The sequence below is a fragment of the Clupea harengus genome, chromosome 14 (genome assembly GCF_900700415.2).
Source record: "Clupea harengus chromosome 14, Ch_v2.0.2, whole genome shotgun sequence".
Lineage (NCBI taxonomy): Eukaryota > Metazoa > Chordata > Actinopteri > Clupeiformes > Clupeidae > Clupea > Clupea harengus.
In genome coordinates this window covers 18870058-18888450 of record NC_045165.1, presented here as the reverse complement: position 1 = coordinate 18888450, position 18393 = coordinate 18870058, and the positions used below count along the sequence as shown (strand labels likewise).

Genomic DNA, 18393 nt, shown 5'->3' with positions numbered 1-18393 from the left:
AAGATACTTGTTTGTGGTTTTATGACCAGTAGTAAAACACCACATATTCATAAAGACTGAACATACATTGCGTTCCTGACTACAATAGGTAGTGTTACATGGCCAGTCAGTATTTCTTCCTAGTTTGCTGTGTGTGTTTTGTGTGAGCTCTTAGACTATTAAATGTATGATTTCTCACACTGTATAATGTGTTTGGATTATTATGGAGTGCAATTTGTGTCAAAATTAACATTTGCACTTGCAGGTATATAGTGTATACTACAAATAGTGTGGATAATTCTGTAAAATAGTTGTCTTATTGTCTTCTCCAAAAGACATTCCCTTGTGAAAATGCTTTGTGTTAGGTCGAGGAGGGGTGTTAAAATCCCCCCTTGGCATATGCCTGGTTCGGGGCCATTAGCCCTCCCATAGATACTTTTTGATACTACAATGACGGGGTCATACATTTTAGATGGCCATTTATTTGTTCATATGAATGGAGTGATTAAGAGCTGTTATGCTTATAGCATACCCGAGACGTAGAGAATCACCTCAAGTGACTGAAACAGTTTGTCACTATGGTTCAGTATATGTTTTTGCACACATTCCAGCACAAGTGATTTTTCACAGTATGATTATTTAATAGGTATAGGGATTAGAGAAAAATAAAAATATGACATGCATACTATACTTTTTTTTGTTTCTTCTGAGTTGAAGAATTTTTGATAGACGGTATCATGTACATATACTTTACCAGTCCACATGAAATATGGCATGATTGTAACCTGGCTGATGAGGAATACAAGGTTTGTGTCCAGGCGCTACCAAGTGAATAATGTTCATTGCAAAAAGCTAATGCTTCACTAGCCACTATTTTGTGATGTAAAGGTTCAAAGTTCACAAAATTTGACACACTGCATCACTGCCACATTCTTTGAACACAAATTGTATTCAAAATGTACCCTAATGATTGAACTTATAATTATATATTATTTCATACTTTATTTGATAGTAAAATCTTGGTGAAATGTATGTATCAAATATGATACAGCAGGTTCTTAAAGTAGAACAAGTATGCAAAAATATACAGCAAGTATTGAAGGTATTTTATTAGTAAATTCCTCCATTGTCTTTATATTGCAATTCATGACATTGACAGAAAGATCATATCTTAGCAACCCTTTGATGACATGAAACCTGGTATATGGACTCAGGATCTCTTCCTGAGTTGGTGCAAAAATGTTGCTGGGCCACTGGGAAGCGCTGTAAAATGTGATCAATAAATTGCCATAAAGGCTTGATGTATCAAATAACAAATTACAACATACATATAAATATTGTCAAAAGGTCCGATTTTGTCAAAAGGTCTGATAAACACAAATAATACGTATTGCATATTCTGTCTTTTTATATATTTTATGAATACTGTTTTTAATTTCCTAGTTTGACTTAATTCTTGCTCATTCTCTCACTTTATGCGGTGGTCATATTACGCACTGCTATGTGGTACGGCTAGTTGTCTTGCAGAACTTGCAGAATTCAAACAAATAAATGGGACTTTTCAAAAATGTCACAGCATGTCAGAACCACAGCAGTGCCTGAATCTAGCCGCCGACTCATGAGAGTTAAAAGCCTGACTCACACACTCCGGGAACCGCACGGGGCAACGCTTTCATCCAGGGGAAACACTGATTCACGGACGAGAGAGAGAAAGAGAGAGAGAGGGAGAGAGCAGAGGAAAACTAGTGTCATGTGTAGATATTTCTGTCTTTCTTTTGATGTATAGAAATTCTGCATCTTCCTCAGCCATCAGTTCCTAATAGCCTCAACCACCTGAAATTCCTGTAAGAGGTTAGGATCGTAAACAGGCAGGTTCCTTTCTGACCCCTCTTAAGTGAGCAAACATCTATCATTCTGGTCAGGGCTTGGGGGGGTGGAGAGTAAACACACCTTAACACCTAAAACATGTGTCCGGGCACACCCCACCAGAAGAAGTCAACACCTTTCGACAGAGATAAATGCCCTGCGTTTGCTAAGTGCGACTGAGCACATAAAAGTTGCAATCAAGCTCAACAATGTGATTAGGTAGGCCAATAAAACCCCTGTTGGCTAAACTTTCCACCTTCGCCAGCCGAGGACACACAGGCTCAGCCATTGTGCTTCAAACACAGAGAGCCATATACGTGATTTACAGCGTTTGCATGGACTTACGGAAGATAAACACAACGTTCTTGAAGAGCATTCCTAAACATACGGGGAAAAGATACCCAGAAGTAGCGTCTTTGAAGTAGAGACCACTAGAACTGATATGCTTTGTGTTACCATTGAACATCCTGAGGTTTCATGGTTCCACAATGCCTTGCTGACATGCATGAATTCAACTACTTAAAATACAAGCATTGAATTGTTAAATTCCACAGTAGTAGATGTGTCAGGGTGGCACTATTAGAACAGCAGGACAAAAGTTTCATAGAGGCTCCCTGAGCCCACTTCATACATTTATTTTACACACGCGAACACACAGACACAACACATATAGGGGGTAGAAAAGACCTCTCCCGGTAACATCCCATAAGGGTTTGTCAGGCGTTTTAGAATGGGCATTCAGGTGCAGGAGAGCATAAGTTGTAAGAGCACATTTGCAGTGGAGTGAAACTGACCTGAAACAGTCTCCCCTTCCTTTTCCCCTAAGACCATGGTGCAAGCATGACAGGATGAGCTGGCAGCAGATCAAATGCACCTGGCTCCGTGTGATCTCAACACACGTGGTCAATCGCATCTCAAGAGCTGTCCAAAACGCAGATGGTTTTGCTCAGTGGGGGGGGGGGGGGGGGGGGGGGGTCGGATGCTTTCCATCCGACATGACGCTGACAGTAAAATCGGACTCGAACACGTTGGGTGATATGAAACCAGAGCTCAACAGCAAGGCGATCCATTCAGAGGAGACTGTTTTGGCAAATCGCCCCTTTGAATGAGGATCCATTCTGAAGCAGGCCAGTCCAGTTCCCGTGAGTTTTCACTTACTCAAGGTGGGTGTCAGATTTGAAGTTCTTTCCACTGACAAATGAAATTACCAGAAAGCTCGAAACGTTAAAATAACCCACGGGAATGAATGAATATTCTGTTTACAGAAGAGTCATGAACCGCATCTGAACTCATAGGCTGATTCATAGAGCAGGCACCTGCCGTATTCATTTATTCTGCAGGACTTCACATGCAACGCAAATCATTTGTCATATGTCAAGGCACGAATCTGGACAGGAGACAATGAATGAATTAAACGTCTTTCTTTCTCTTTTCTTCGCATTTTCCTCCCTTTCTTACTTTCTTTCTTTTTTTCTTTCTTCGTTTCTTTCATTATTTCTTTCTTGATGGGAATGATGCTGAAAAAGGAGAGCGTTGACTCCCATCTTGCCAGATGAGACGACTTAGTTTGTTAGTTCCCCACAAAAACTTGGATTCCTCCCCACACGGTCTCTTTGCCTTAAATATGCTGCCCAAAAATATGGCCGTACTGACTTAGGAGGCTTATCTACATCTCATATCTTGCTTCTCTTAAGCGGAGGGTGCAAAGGTGTTGGTCACAGAGGGCAAATGGAGAGGATATCTCCCCTGATAAGCCCTTCTGATTAGCCTCTTTTCAGCCTGTCTCTTCTCCCAACCCTCAACCATGGAACTTGTTTGGCGATGACCCAGTTCCCACGAGCAGTGTTAATTCAATGTGCAATTAACCACAAAACAATGAGAAAGGCACTCAGTCTAATCGCAGCTGTTTCAGCACTGTCAGTTTAAGGCATTCGGTGATAACAAAACCGTAATTTGGGTTAAACAGTAACTTCCTTGAAAGCCTGAGAAAAATGAATGCAATAGGACAAAGCACTTATTGCATATCTGAATTTCCTGAAAGCTAGTTATTTGAGCTACATATCTTTGACGTCAAAATGAAAAAAATAGTCAGCTGTCTCATAACTCCGTCCATCGCTGAACTGGTTCTCCCTGGTCCTCACTAGATACCATACCATCAGCTCTAATTCATGACGAGCTCGACCACTGAGACGGTGGAAGCAAGTGAAGGAAGGCTCTTTCTCAAAAAGCACAACAGGCTTTTGTTTGGACAGCCATGGGCATTGTGCTGGGATGTGAACCTCCCCGGGTCAGAAGAGAGTTTCAAGTGTATTAGTCACACCACGGAGTGACTCACCGGGGGGCTATTAAGGAGGAGAAGGGGCAGTTAGGATGGGGGGGGGGTGGGGACAAATGTTTGTTGTAGTTGCCCTCCATGATTGAGTGGCAGTGGGGAGGACTTGCCTTCGGAGGGTCCCACCAAAGGGCCAGATCATAAGGCCGATGGAAGGGTAATTGTTAACACATTGCCGATGTTTTAGCGTTGAGCTAAATATTTTACCTGCAAGGAGTCGCCACATCTGTACAACTAATCAGTCTTAGTCCATGAGAGGAGGGAAATTGCATGAGGGGATGTTGTGAGAGAGAGAGAGAGAGAGAGAGAGTTTTCCACCCTTCCTTCAAAGTGATTCGTGAATGAAGACCATCACAGACTTCTGTCCAAGTTTATTCAGTGTGGAAAAAAAAAACCTCTAACTTCTAATGTACTCTCAAAAAGCTACACCATAGCCAAAAATATAATCTAAAAATGATTAAAAAACCTTATCAACGGGGTCAACGCGTGCGTGTTATACACTCAAGATGTTCCGTTTAGCGCAGCATTGGTGCGGGGGGACGTACAGTACACGCTGGCACCGTGTGTTTACTGAACAGCTGGTATCCGCCTCAGGTATGCACCACGGGCACCGAGGCTGGCGCGCTGGCACAGGGCATGGAGGCGATGCCCATCTCCCTAGGCAGATGGAGCTGCCTGATAGGGCCCAGGCCAGTCACAGCCTGGGCACCAGGCACAATGGTGCTTCTGTGCGCGCCAAGAAACACAGAGACGTGGATGCTGGCAGAGACTTTATCTCGGAGCCGCCTCCGCATGCTGGATAACGCTACTTCAGCACCACTGACCTGACTGTGTGGATTGCATTACACTTTCAGCGTCCAGCATGGAGTGGATTCATTATAGCCTTGGGTGAGGTTAATTTTAACACACACACACACACACACACACACACACACACACACACACACACACACAAAAACACACACACTCACACACAGACATACACTCACACACACACACACACACTGGGCCGTGACTCAGGTAAGCCCCATCTGCTTAGGACTGTTTATTTTGCAATCCGCATCAGTTTACTGTGGGTTTGACTGCACTCCAACTCATCTGCCCAAACCACCCTGTCAGGCCCCAGCTTACTGTGTGTGTATACTGACCCCTAGTGGCTCAAACCTATCACTAAAGTAGGGTAAAAAAGCTCAAATATATGGTCTTTATGTTTTTCTGGACTGATCATGCCGGTAAGAAGTCAAGAAGAAGAGAAATGTATTCTTTATAGATGAAAAAAGGTCTACACGGCTTAATATTCCCATGATGCCTACAGCCGAAAACAATTCAACAGAGAGATTCTTACATCACACGTCTAAAGTCAAGACAAGACGGAGATCCCTTGAAGGTTCTTCATAAGACCATTTCTCTAATAATGTGGTACAAACAGAGCACAGGAAAAAAAAAAAATCAGAAAAGTGTTTGATAGAGAGGAAGATAAAAGAAAAGAAAAAAAGGCCTTACCTATCGTAGTCCCATCTTCACCCATAATGCACTTCATAGAAGTGATGATTTGCTCCACTACGGGAGGAGACATGGAGGTGGCATACACAGCACTGTGGGAATTTGTGCACAGGTAATCCATCAACTCCTGCATTCAGACACACACACACACACACACACACACACACACACACAGATACACACACACGCATATTTTAACACTCCACAAAGAAAAAAGACAAATCACACAAGAAACCTATAAATCTGTTAACTTGAAGTACCAGAGAAAAAAGAAAAAATCTACACTACAAAATTATTTTACAAAGAACCATGGCTAGAAAGATAAACAGAGAGACACAGTCTATTCCTGAATGTATCATAAACAGAGACAAGAGCCATACATGATCTCCTATTTACAGAGCTGTCAAAACCTCCCTCCTGTTATCTGCCTGCAGTGATAGCTCAGTCCTTACCTTCCTGCCACCGATGTATCCACCGGCGGCCCCGAAGCTCTTGGTGAACGTGCCCATCATGATGTCGATATCGTGTGGGTCGAGGCCGAAGTAGTCCACCACCCCACGACCGTGGGGTCCCAGCGCGCCAATGCTGTGGGCCTCGTCCAGGTACAAGTAGGCCTTGTACTTCTTCTTGAGGGCGACGACCTCGGGCAGCCGCACAACGGAGCCCTCCATACTGAGGGAGAGGACAGGTTACTGCGTCACACAAAACAGCGACCCGGAGGAACACCCACAACAGACCCAGCAGCGTTCACAACACGCCACTGGGGAAACCAAAAATGTCAGATTTAACTCGACGCAGAAGAATACACACATGGTCTGAAACATGCCTTAATCGACAGAACACAGAAGAACGCATAACGCATAACAGATGAAGATGGCTGTCTAGTGAGTTGAATGGATTGGTATGCAATTGCAATTTTTGATTTAAAAATACTGCTACGCAAGCAACATGAACATAAGAACAAAATGTACTGTTTGGCAATATTTGTAATATTGCAGTTGTTTGAATCATTTTCTTACACCTCAGGACATGTTGTTAGTGTAGAACTAAAGATGCACTAGAAAATGTGAAGTGCGATTGCACAACAGCAGCTGAGGATCACCAACCCTTGTCCAGCAAATTATTCTACAGCCCTAACACATGCGCATACAGCACACAGTAGGCTTTATGATTAATACAACTGTATTCAAACTGAGTTGACAGTCTTTATTGTGTGCAATAAGCTACATAACTTAGCCAGATCAAGGTAAAAAATGTATCATCTGTCCGTTTAGTAAGTTCAAGGTCAAAAGTGTTACTTAAGTGACTTAAGTGTTACAAAATTCTACCCATCCTCCATGCTTAAGAGCAACACTAAGCAACAATTCACCACTTAGTGAGGTATGCCTGCATATACAGCTAGTTTTGATATAATCTCTAAATTATCTCTAAGGCTACGTGTCTACTAGCCTTCCAGGATGTGCACTATGTTCTTCCGTGTTCCGGGAAAGAACACCCCATGAAAAATGAAAACAAACCAGCAAGTCAGCAAGCTTTTATCAGTCTACAGACATTTTCTACAGAAACCTAAACTGCAAGAACTGTAGAGACAGCCATTCTACAGTTTCTTTACAGTTACTGAGGTAAACAGACACAGGTCTATCTCTGTAGGGATCCTTTTGTCAGACACTTATAATAACATGAGCCTGCCAGTGGCGAAAACAAGCGATTTACTTTGATGCAGATGCTTGCCATGGGGTAACATTGAATAGCCATTTTCCGGTTATAGCGTTCTAACTCAATACTGGACTGATTTTGATCGTTAATTGTCTTTAGTAAAAGTTTGGACACAAAAATATCTAAAAAGAAGACCCAGGTTGAAAAATCCCAAACATCCCTTTAACATAATAACATTTTATCTGTCTGTGAGTAAGCTCACTTGTGACAACCATTGGTGGGGGCCCCACATAGGTAGAGAAAAGGCCTTAAAAACTTAAAATCTTTGTAGTTGTGAAAATGAGACATGAGATAGTTGGATACATTTAGCAATGACACAATTCGCTGGGCTCTTCTCCCCAACTCTGTGTTTTGGAGTGGCTTTGGTAGGGTCTGAAGAAAGGGACTGGATTTTTTTCAGTTGTATAATTTAGAAATCTTACTCTTACTACTTACATGGTCAGGGTGTTGACGAGTTAGCTAGCTAAACACATCGCAGATGATGATTGAGGCAATGTCAACATTAAATGAAGAAACTAACCATCCTCCCAAAGTTTTATATGAACTTTTTTTTAATGGGAAATGCTGATGACACAGTGTTTGGCATCTTTTCCATGGTAAGCTTGTTGGTTTGTCGTAGTGTAGGCTACTTGTTATTTGGCTATGGTGGGATAGCATGTTTTAGGTAAGCCTAGCAGTAGTCAGCTAACTCTGTGTGTGCGCAAAACTCCATGTGTGTGCAGATTATCATTATCATTATCGGCGAGTGTAATACTCCACATATCATATGTGCAATAATTCTTGAATGATGAATGAAAGTTAAATATGTATGTCCATCTATAAAGATATAACAAAAGAATGGGGGGCAGTTCTTTTTTATAAGAGCACGGCACAGGATCAGGACGGCCATGTTTGAGCAGTGTTGATATCTCAAAAGTGCTATGAGCTAGGGTGAAATGAAGAAACTAGAGATAAAGAAAAAACTTAAGAAGATACTTACTGTGATACAATACTGTGACTGAGCAATCACACCAACTATCATTACTACTCTACACTAACTACATATTGCACCCCAGAAGACTCAAAAACAAAATGGAATAATGCAGTTTGGAACAAAATATAATTTTTTATCACATTCTGCACCTCAACATCTTTACTTCTGAGGATGATACACACAAACACATAAAATAAATATGGCAGATGTATTAGGACAACATTCTTCAGAAAGTAGCCTACCTGTAGATCCCCTCGACCACTATGAGGATCTTCTTCCAGGGGCGGTGTGTTCGGGGCTGGCCGTGGATGATGGCGTCTCGGAGAAGCTTCTCCAAGCTCTGCATATCTGAAACACGGCAAGGCACGTCTCCCTCAGTCAAACAACAGACTTCAACAGAGGTCACTGTGTTATTCACCACAAATCTGGATTAAGGCAACCACCTACGTATGCCTGCCAAGTTGCCTTGGAAAAAAACAAAGTCACTTTCATTAAACTCAGAGTATTAAATATTCAGTTTGAGTTCAGCATCAATTTAGAGGGCCACTGGCTATTAAACACCATTTTTCTGTCCAAATTGGCTGTTAAAGGGGATCAATTTAAGCTAATGTGGATAAATAACCAGATGGGCTTGACCTTTCTGGCAGAGTATTGATATGCATGCCGCTGCTTAGGTGGCAGCTCAGACCAATGAAAGCAAATGCCTTCCACCTAAGAGAAATGTTATGCACAGAGACATCCACGCTAGGCTAACCATAGAAAGGTGGTCATCTGTAGTGTGTGTGTGTGTGCGTGTGTGCGTGTGTGCGTGCATGTGTATGTTAAAGTAAAAACAATTGTTTGTGTGTGTGAGTGAATGTGTGCATGGGAGTGTATGCTTTAGTGAGTGAGTGTATGTGTATATTACAGTAAAAAAAAAGTATTTGTGTGTGTGTGTGTGTGTGTGTGTGTGTGTGTGTGTGTGTGTGTGTGTGTGTGTGTGTGTGTGTGTGTGTGTGTGTGTGTGTGTGTGTGTGTGTGCGTGTAAGTGCATGTATGCTTGTGAGTGCATGTGTGTGTGTGTGTGTGTGTGTGTGTGTGTGCGGAGTCTCACTGTTGTGCTTGAAGACGCGGATGGTGGCCCCAGACAGTCGGGCTCCCAGCACCAAGGAGGCGTGGTTAAGCTCATCACTCAGAATCACACTGCCCTATCAGGGCACAGCAGGAAAAGGACAGGTCAGGTCACCACGACAATACAATAGAATACAGATAAACACACCCTCACTTCAAGGACTTTAAGGAGAGTTCAAATATCATTCTAAAATGTAAACTAAGCAAGATGTATCGATGTAGACCAACACGCACATGAGTGTCCATGCTGCACTAGATAAAACATAGGAATATTAAATAACAGCAGAACTACACACCAGATCTTTGGAGATATTTTATGGTGCTATAATTACACTAGATACAAATTATTGAAGAAAATAAAAAAGAAATATATTGACTTCAACCAGATAGAACATAACAGTAATTTACTGTTAAAAATGATTTTAGACGGAAGATTGGTTCTGGTATATTGTTTTCTTTGTTGACATGTATTCTGTTGAAAGTATTATGGAAGTAGAGAGCATGCATCAGATGATGGCCCCTTTTTAAGACACCTGTTGCTAAGCACCAGTTCTTACAAAGCCTTGAGGGTAGACCAAACCAAATTGCAACACTTCAGTGACTCCTACAAACACTTCCTCAAAAGACTTGACTCCTCATAAAAACTTAATTGCCCAGTATACAAAAGTCAGCCCTTAACGCAAACAGCATAACTTACTGCTTGACAACCTAAGAACAGCACACAACAACTACAACTTTATACACAGGGGCAAATAAATACACCACGGTGTACATAAAAGAGGACATAAATATGCCACAACATAAACATGTTCCAGCAAATAAGATTCAGAACTCAGATGGTAAACATGAATCTCAGCTCCTAAATTAGTTTACTCTCCTGACCCAACGCAGCTTTGGGAAAAGGCATTAGCCCACCGAGGAGCTGCTCCAGAGCCAGGTGCATTCTGGGAAGGCCGTGTATATAATTCAGTGTCGAGACTAAGCTCCCTGGAGTGTCCGTTCCTCTGAGCCCCCTCACCTCCGGGAGGGGACGCTAATGGCGTTCGTGACAGACTGCTGCCAGTATCCATGTGTGCGCAGCAAATGACTTACGGGTTTAGCACTTTCACTCAGGGGTTTTCACATGGACTGTATGGGATTTCACTGCAGCTATGGGGGGAGAGTGTGACAAGTGTTTATATCACAGCAGTGGGACTGCCCTGCTGTTGTCTTAACAAATGCGTGCTGGTGTACATGATATTCAATACTCAATACTTTTGATTCAACTTTGAATGCCCAAACTTGTTTTGCCAAAACGACTCAGTGTGCAACTCAATGTATATGCAACACTGCTGCAAAAAAAAATACACTGCTGGTATTCAATGTTCATTGCTCATAATCTTTAATGACTAAACATGGGTTATTAGTTGCAAGTGTGCGTTCTTTTTTATGTTCTTTTAAGTTTTATAATGCACTTTTTTATCTCTTATTTTTCTATGTTCTTCTTTCTGCTCATGTTTACAGCACTTTGACATTACCAATGTGTATGAATTGTGTTATATATACACACACACATACTATATGACACTTGCCTTGCCTTATGTAATATTATTATGAGGATGATAATTGTAGAGAGGACAATGTGTTTGCCATTAGGGCTAAGGAGGTGAACATTTCCACCTAGATGACAGGCACATGTAGGACACATCTGGCTCAGCTCTGGCTATGGGTGCCCTATGAACTACAGCTGTTAGGATTGTTGTATAAAAGGCTTACGCTTTTTTTTATGCTGTGTGTTGGGCCGATTCTAGCTGGTTTAAGGCAGACAGTGGAACGAGTCTAAGCCAGATCTGGCCCAAACCTGGCATGAGTGGTGTTCGAGGAAAAAACACATTCAACTCCCTTATGTTTGTAGTCTGAGAAACGAAACAATTGACACTGAAATTCAATTATTTTAAGACTAATGTTTTCTTTCATTTGAATGACTTGACTCTAGGGCGTTCTCCACAGAAAGGCCATGCAGCCCAGAGTGGATTAAGACCAGACTTGGGCTCCCAAATTGCATCTTCTGTGGAATCTGGATGGGGGCGGGAATTCTTAATCTCTCTTGGGCCTCCTGCCCACAGGAGAGAGAGAGAGGGACCGGAGACATGTCAACATGGAGCCGTGTTTTTTGCCAGGGGTCAGTGACAGGTCAGATGAGAGATTATGCCACAGACACTCCATTGTCCTGTGTGGCTCCACGAGCTTCCTCGGGTTCACAGGAGGAAGCAGAGTTGTGAAACGCGCACAAGACTGGGACTCGTCACTCACTTCCTGCTGAGATTTGGGGCGCATTTATCGAGTTTCTCCTTTCCCTGAGCACACAAGGTCTGGAGGTCAGGCCCAGAGTCAGGGGCGGCGCCAGGGGGGGGCTAGGGGGTGCTATAGCCCCCCCTGGATTAGCCATAGCACCCCCATAGCACCCCCAAGAAAATAATGGTTTATTTATTATTGTTATTTAATTTAATTCTGCGTTCTTAATTTAATGTATTGTGTGATAATAATATTTCAATCACAAAAGAAAATAATAACAGATTGAAATGAACAGATTGTTGACGTAGCACGACACAGACACGTCGCATGCGTGAACTTTGACGTTTCCTGACGATTGAAGGAGAAAGAGAGCTAGTGCACTGTCAAAGCCAAAGTCAAAGTCAAGCGGTAGTATCAACAAATTCACAATAATGGATCGGTTTTTGATACCCAAAATTCCACGAGTAGAATAATCATGTGACGTTGAAGAAGAAGAAGAAATGCAAGGGGTATCGGAATCTGATTTAGAAGAAGAGGAACGTCGTGGTCAAAGAGTTTAACCTTACACCTCTACTGAGGGTGCTAGCCATGCTACACCTGGTCTGCCCGGATTTTGGTTTTGCTTATGGCTTTTCCAGCATAGTTTTGTTTGCATTTTTGCCTGTTCTTTAAGAGTTTTATTGTACAATGATACAATGATCTAGCTCTGATTATTGTGTTTTGAGTGCCTACTGTTTTGTTTCATTCACTTTTAAAAGGGGCCTGCATCTTTACACCGTTTAAGATTTAAGGTGGAACGGTCTTGTTAGATGTGTAACATTAATTAATGCGGTCTCTTTTGGGGATTTTTCTGGATCCGCCTTAAAAAATCAGAGATTCTAGCCTAGGACGAGCAGTCTGTCTGTGCTAGCCAGGTATACATAAGCTTCTATGTTTTTATTGATTGTGACCTGACATAATATATACTTTTTGAAAGCATTTCTGACTCTTTGACTGTTTTAGTTCATTCTATCTGCTATTCTAATTTGCCCTCTTTAGTTTAGAATGTATTGAACTATTTATGTTTAGTTTAATTTGTCAGACATGGTAGTGGTGACCTGGTGGCCATCTGGCGCCAACTTTAACCCCCACTGAAGTAAGTGAAGTATTTGGGATTGCGGAATTTTGTCAGTGACCGTCGCAGAGGAACACGGCTATGTGCGCGTCCGTCGGAAGCAGCCTAATCATAATAATAATACGATCGATTTGTATGGCGCTTTTCATGGACCACAAAGACGCTTCAGAGAGCAAACATGTAAACAGATATGACGATATGGTGGGGAGGTGTTGTAGTAGAGAACCATGTGACACATATGCTATCACCCTAATTTCATAGCACCCTCGGTAAAACGCCGAGCACCCCCATAGCACCTGCAGAAAAAAATCTCTGGCACCGCCACTGCCCAGAGTTCCCACACGTACATTCCCCCTGTTGCAAGATGGTGATTGCAACATGGCAAAAGGAAGGTGTTGGTTTCATCACATGTAAACACAAAGCGACAAGTCTAAGACATGCCTAGTAATCACGTTCCCAGGCTTTGCAACCGAAAAAGTTTCTAGCTAAAGGAGGAGCAGCCAAAGCAACCGATGATTGACAGGAACAACATCATTAAACGGAGCAAGGGTGCGTAAAAGCCAGTGCATGTACCAACAGGGTAATACTCCCTACCTTTCCAATAAGAGCAGGTATATTCATGGAGTTGGTTGCGAAACCCATGCCAAAGACCATGGCGGATTCGACGCCCAGAAACCTCGCCACCAGCTCCTCCAGGTCCTTGTGTCTGTCCAAGTTACCTACACAGACAATAACCATGAGGTCATGACCAATAAACTCGCACAGCGCCTTCGCTGAAATATCAACACCTACCCACGTGTTTCCCCTTGCTTCAGTTAATCATAACAATCTCCTGGTGAAACGGGTGGGTGGAGAAGGGCATTCATGTCTTTGTGTCAATTTCTTTATTAACTCAAGGGGTCACTTAGGTGCGGCTGACCTTGTAAGGGCTCTTGGACGGGGGAACAGACTTGGCTAGGAATGTCAGTGTGGAGATAAGGGGCGTAAAGGTAAACACCTACTTGAGGTTGGCACTCACCCATCTCCTGTCGCGTGCTGCCCACGCCCACCCCGTACTCCTGGGTGACGGTGGCGGCGGCCTCCGCACACATTCCCGTGTTCTCGGCGAAGCCCAGGTAGTTGTAGGAGCCCATGTTTATGATGTCCTTCACCACCCGGCCTGTGTATCTGAGAAGGAAATCTCTCCGTGAGAAACTGAGCCATAAACAACAAGCTCCTTCCCATTTCAAGACCACCCTCATTTCACCTCGCTGTTGCTTCTGACCTTAACTGCACTGCTTTATCTGCTACTGAAGCCAGATTGGTTGCCAAGCGCAGGCCATGTTGCTCTTGGATAAGGAAATAACATTACTGAGATATCACCTCCCGGCAACATAAACATTGGGCTAATGTCAGCCTGTAGCGTCCCCGAGTAGCCTACTAGGAATCATATCACGCCCCTAAAGTATTAATCTTGTGGTTCTGCTAGAAGCGTCCCATTACCATGAAACTTCACCGTCAGTTTTCCAAGATCCTGCCAGACCATCTGTGCCAATGCCTGCCTAGACTTCGCCCTCCCTGACATCTCACCACTCCTCGCTCTGAGAGATGCCCGTGTTTTTTTTGCTCCGTCTTCAGTCGAAGCGTAAACAACTGTCTACTCCCTCCCGAGTTACAGTTGGCAGTTTAATCAGCCCGCAAGGAGCCAAACATCATGCAACCATCACTGCAAACTGATTTACTCCAGGACACTGCTTCGCTTTGTTTATTCTACAGAGGCTTTCCAACTCTCTCCACACAGTCATTCTCTCCCTGATGTCAAATTTCTCAAAGGTCAGTTCTCTGGTTCTCCTCAGAACATGGTAGTACCCTGGAGCTCTACTCTCTCGGAGGAGCCTTTTAATGTTCTGTGGAGAACCATTAGCGTTTCAGTTGGGCCAGTAAGGTGCTGAAAAGGTAAAAAAGTACAGTTCAGAAGCCATATAACACAGGCCAGGGACGTTGTTCTATGGGACCCTGTACCACGGTTGTCATATGTGCAGAAGTGACAGTACTATTTGGGCTATTTACTCATTTAGGAGTAAAAGTGGTTCTTGAAACTCATCACCATCTCTGAAGTGTTATGCAAGGAGAGGATGGGAAAAATAAGGTAGGTAGCAAACCAGGTAACCTTGGAGAGAGAAGCTGTTCTCTGGTTGTCATGTGCAGAACTGACAACACTCATTGGAAGTTGGAAGTGGAGTAACCAGTGCTGGACTCTTGCATCTTCTATACAGTAACTGCATACCTTTGCCTTGACAAACTGTCAGGCTGTAGATTGTGGGGAAAAACTTGTTCTTGAAACGTTTCTCCATCTCTGAAGTATAGGCAGTGGGGGACGGGGGGGGACGGGAACTGTGGCAAACCACGTAACCTTGGATTTCCTAAGACTACTTTGCTGATATTGTGACTGTGTGATTGCTGGCACAACATTCTCCACGCTTATCACAAGCAGACACTTCAAATCCTTTTGCTCCCTTCCAAAGCCACAATCTGTAATCAGTGTTAAGTGGTAGCTCTGTTTGGGAAACAGAGAAACCGCTGTTTGAACTGTAGTGGGTTGAAATCCACAATTGACTTGTGGCAGATGGTGGCAGCTGTTAACATACAATTTTGACACATGATGTTTAATAGCAATGTAGTAACACAACAACCTCCTGTTTTAACAACAAAATTGAATTAATGAATGTAAAGTTGCAGATTTGGAGGCCTTAACGGTTGGCCTCTCAAGTTCACTCAAAACAACGCACTTCCCCCCCAATATCATTAGTTGCAACTTACTCAAAAGTCCAGTTGTAGTCATGAGAAATCCTTTCGACGAGGTCCACCTTCGCCCCAGGCACGCTGCATATGGGCCGGTTCCAGCTATCCCGTATCCTCATGTACAAATTTCTTGTGTAGAAATTTTCAAAATCTTGATAAAGCGGAACAAAGTCCTTGAGAAGACAATGAGAGACAGAGAGGATGCATCAGGTGTGTGTGACACTTTAACCGCTTTTTCCAACGTGTTTGTTTCAGTGGCCAAAGAAAGAGGATGGATCAGGTGAGCGCAACACTTTAACCCCTTTCCAGCGTGTTTGTTTCAGTGGCCAAAGAAAGAGAGGTACGATAAACTATAAAAGAGAGTAGTTAAAGCCCTTTACTTCTGAAATGCATTGAATTGAAAGATCATGTGATATCCTTTCACAGAGAGCAAAAGGGCTGAGCGAGAAGCAGGATAAAAGTAGGATATCCTTTCACTCATACAGTAGATTTCCCCTTTCCTCTCCACTTCCCAATCCTCTGGTTACTGTATAAAAACACAATGCTTAACAACTACAGAGTCCTTTGTGGGTTGCAAAACAGTGAGTCTACCTGGCAGAAATGTTACTCACTTACTTCACTATGGGAAATGTTTCATATTTTTAAATGTCTTTGGGTTCTGTGCTCTCTTGATTCCTATTACGGAAAAACTACGGCAGGCATTGAATGATGCCCTTCTACCTTACTTACCTTTTGTTCCTCCCTTTCTCTGGCGATGTGGCACTTTTCAATCTTCCAGTCCCTCAGGAAGTCCCTCAGATAGCCAAAGATGGTGAGGATGCCGTAACCCATGTATGTGAGAACTGCCACCAACATGGGCGTTTCCTCAAACGATTCGAGGAATGGTCTGCTGTATAGGCCTCCATTGGATGCTCTAAGGTGAACCTGACACACATCGCACAGTAAAAAACTATTTATGATGAAAAACCATCAGATAAGGCACTCACAGCAGAATGCAAACAGGTGTAACCTGTTGGCTTGGCATTACAAAACCAAGAAAAAATGTACAGATACGAAAAGCTCACATAATCTCAACACAGGAAAGTAACAAGATACTCTGTGTATCTCTTCCTCTACTGCCTTTATCTATTGTTCTGCTTCTGCATGTCGCCAGGAATACACCACACACGGATGCACTGATGAACTGATGAGACCTTACAAAATGACAATGACTGTACAATTCATGTACAGAAGTATGGGAATAATGTTGAATATGTGACCTTCTCCATATCAAGGGGAGTATTCAAACCTTGTGCTTCACGACCACATGTGACTAATCATGCCTGCCTCACAAATACCGCGCAGACCAACACCACTGACGCACAGTGATATAGCTACAATCAGCTGGGAGTCCTAGATTTTAACATGAGCGTCTAATGCAGAGAAAAGGCTGCTTTGGATAGTTAAGTCATGTATTCGTTATATGTGAATTCTTCTCACTTTTCCACACTTTGCCTGTATTAAACAAATGGTTAAGTGGGAAACAGTGTTTGTGTTACAACGGTCTCCACTGATGTGTAAAGTTTTCAGCTCAGACTATCAGCTCTAAATGCATGCCTCTGTAACTATGTTAAGATCTTAAATAAAACCACCAGATCTTTGCACGAGACTGTTTAAATTGGTAAGGATTGGTGAGAATGAGGGCCGAATGGAGAGTCCGATAGCAACACAAACGTCTGATTTTTTATTTAAATGGCTATCACAAAAATAGCTACTTTTCCATAAATCATACAAAAATGTAAGTTGCTCGCTGGATACGTGGAGCCTATCGACATTTCAGGCTCGTATTGGCTACTGATCAACTCGTAAGAACTTCAATGTCGATTTGAGCCAAGAGCATGCAAGCCCCAAAACAGATGCCACACCTAGATACGCTAGGGAAAAACAGATCTGATTGGTGATTTGTAACGCTAACGATAACGTACAGCATGAAATTTAAAAACCACAAAAAAGCAAGCAACTTTCAAAGCCACCATTCTACCATCGTCAATCAATCTTGGCAGTGTTGATGTTAGCCATCATGATGGTTAGCTAACATTGCGGTTTAATATGATTTGAAAGCTTGTTCCGAAAAGTCCAGGACATCCAGGCGACGATTCGTCCTAGGATGTTCACGTGCATGTAGGTTCTGAATATGCAGATACACCCAACCCTTCACCTTATATCCGTGCATACGGCCTCACCTTCTCTTCGAGGTAGCAGGACTTTTGGTGCTGCTGCTGATAATGGTAATGATTCTTCACGAAGCCGTTTCTGCATGGTTTCACACCATTTGTTGTTCGATGACACACTTCTCCGTTTGCCGGCTTGTTTGCTGAGCTCTCGGTCATCCTTCTCTTTGAGTTTCGACATACAACAACTTGCACGAAAACAGGTGTGAAGATGTGTATGTGACTTGAGGCCGCTGACAGGACGGTTCACTTTCTTGTTATCCTGTCAACGAAGAACCTGAAATTCCAGCCTCTGCAATACCGGAAATCGACGCCCCTGGCAACCACCAACAGCCAATGATAGCTGCGTATTGACATGTAGGTGTGGTCTCTGTCACTTCGTTTTCTACAAGGGCGTGGCTGCCTGTGGAAATGAACTTCAGTAACCTCCCAACTGGGCAAACATGCATTTGAACTTGTGGCTGCCCTTCACATAATTTCCAGGTGTCAGAAGAGAGGAGTAAAGACGTAAACAAAGGCCAACAATATGCATTCT

At 43.0% G+C, this 18393-nt stretch overlaps 1 protein-coding gene across 1 annotated transcript in view; it reads right to left on the bottom strand.

Annotated features, from left to right (window-relative positions):
• The window catches only part of sptlc2a (serine palmitoyltransferase, long chain base subunit 2a), a 25394-nt gene extending 7232 nt beyond the window's left edge, over positions 1–18162 (bottom strand). Inside the window, exons 1-9 of the mRNA XM_012836850.3 lie at positions 17871–18162; positions 16378–16572; positions 15667–15821; positions 13886–14034; positions 13462–13586; positions 9463–9556; positions 8612–8717; positions 6133–6352; positions 5681–5807 (exon numbers count right to left, since the gene is read on the bottom strand). Coding sequence (XP_012692304.1) covers positions 5681–5807; positions 6133–6352; positions 8612–8717; positions 9463–9556; positions 13462–13586; positions 13886–14034; positions 15667–15821; positions 16378–16572; positions 17871–18017 — 1318 coding nt within the window. The 5' untranslated portion in view covers positions 18018–18162. The remainder of the gene's footprint in view (positions 1–5680; positions 5808–6132; positions 6353–8611; positions 8718–9462; positions 9557–13461; positions 13587–13885; positions 14035–15666; positions 15822–16377; positions 16573–17870) is intronic.
• Positions 18163–18393: the final 231 nt, after the last annotated feature.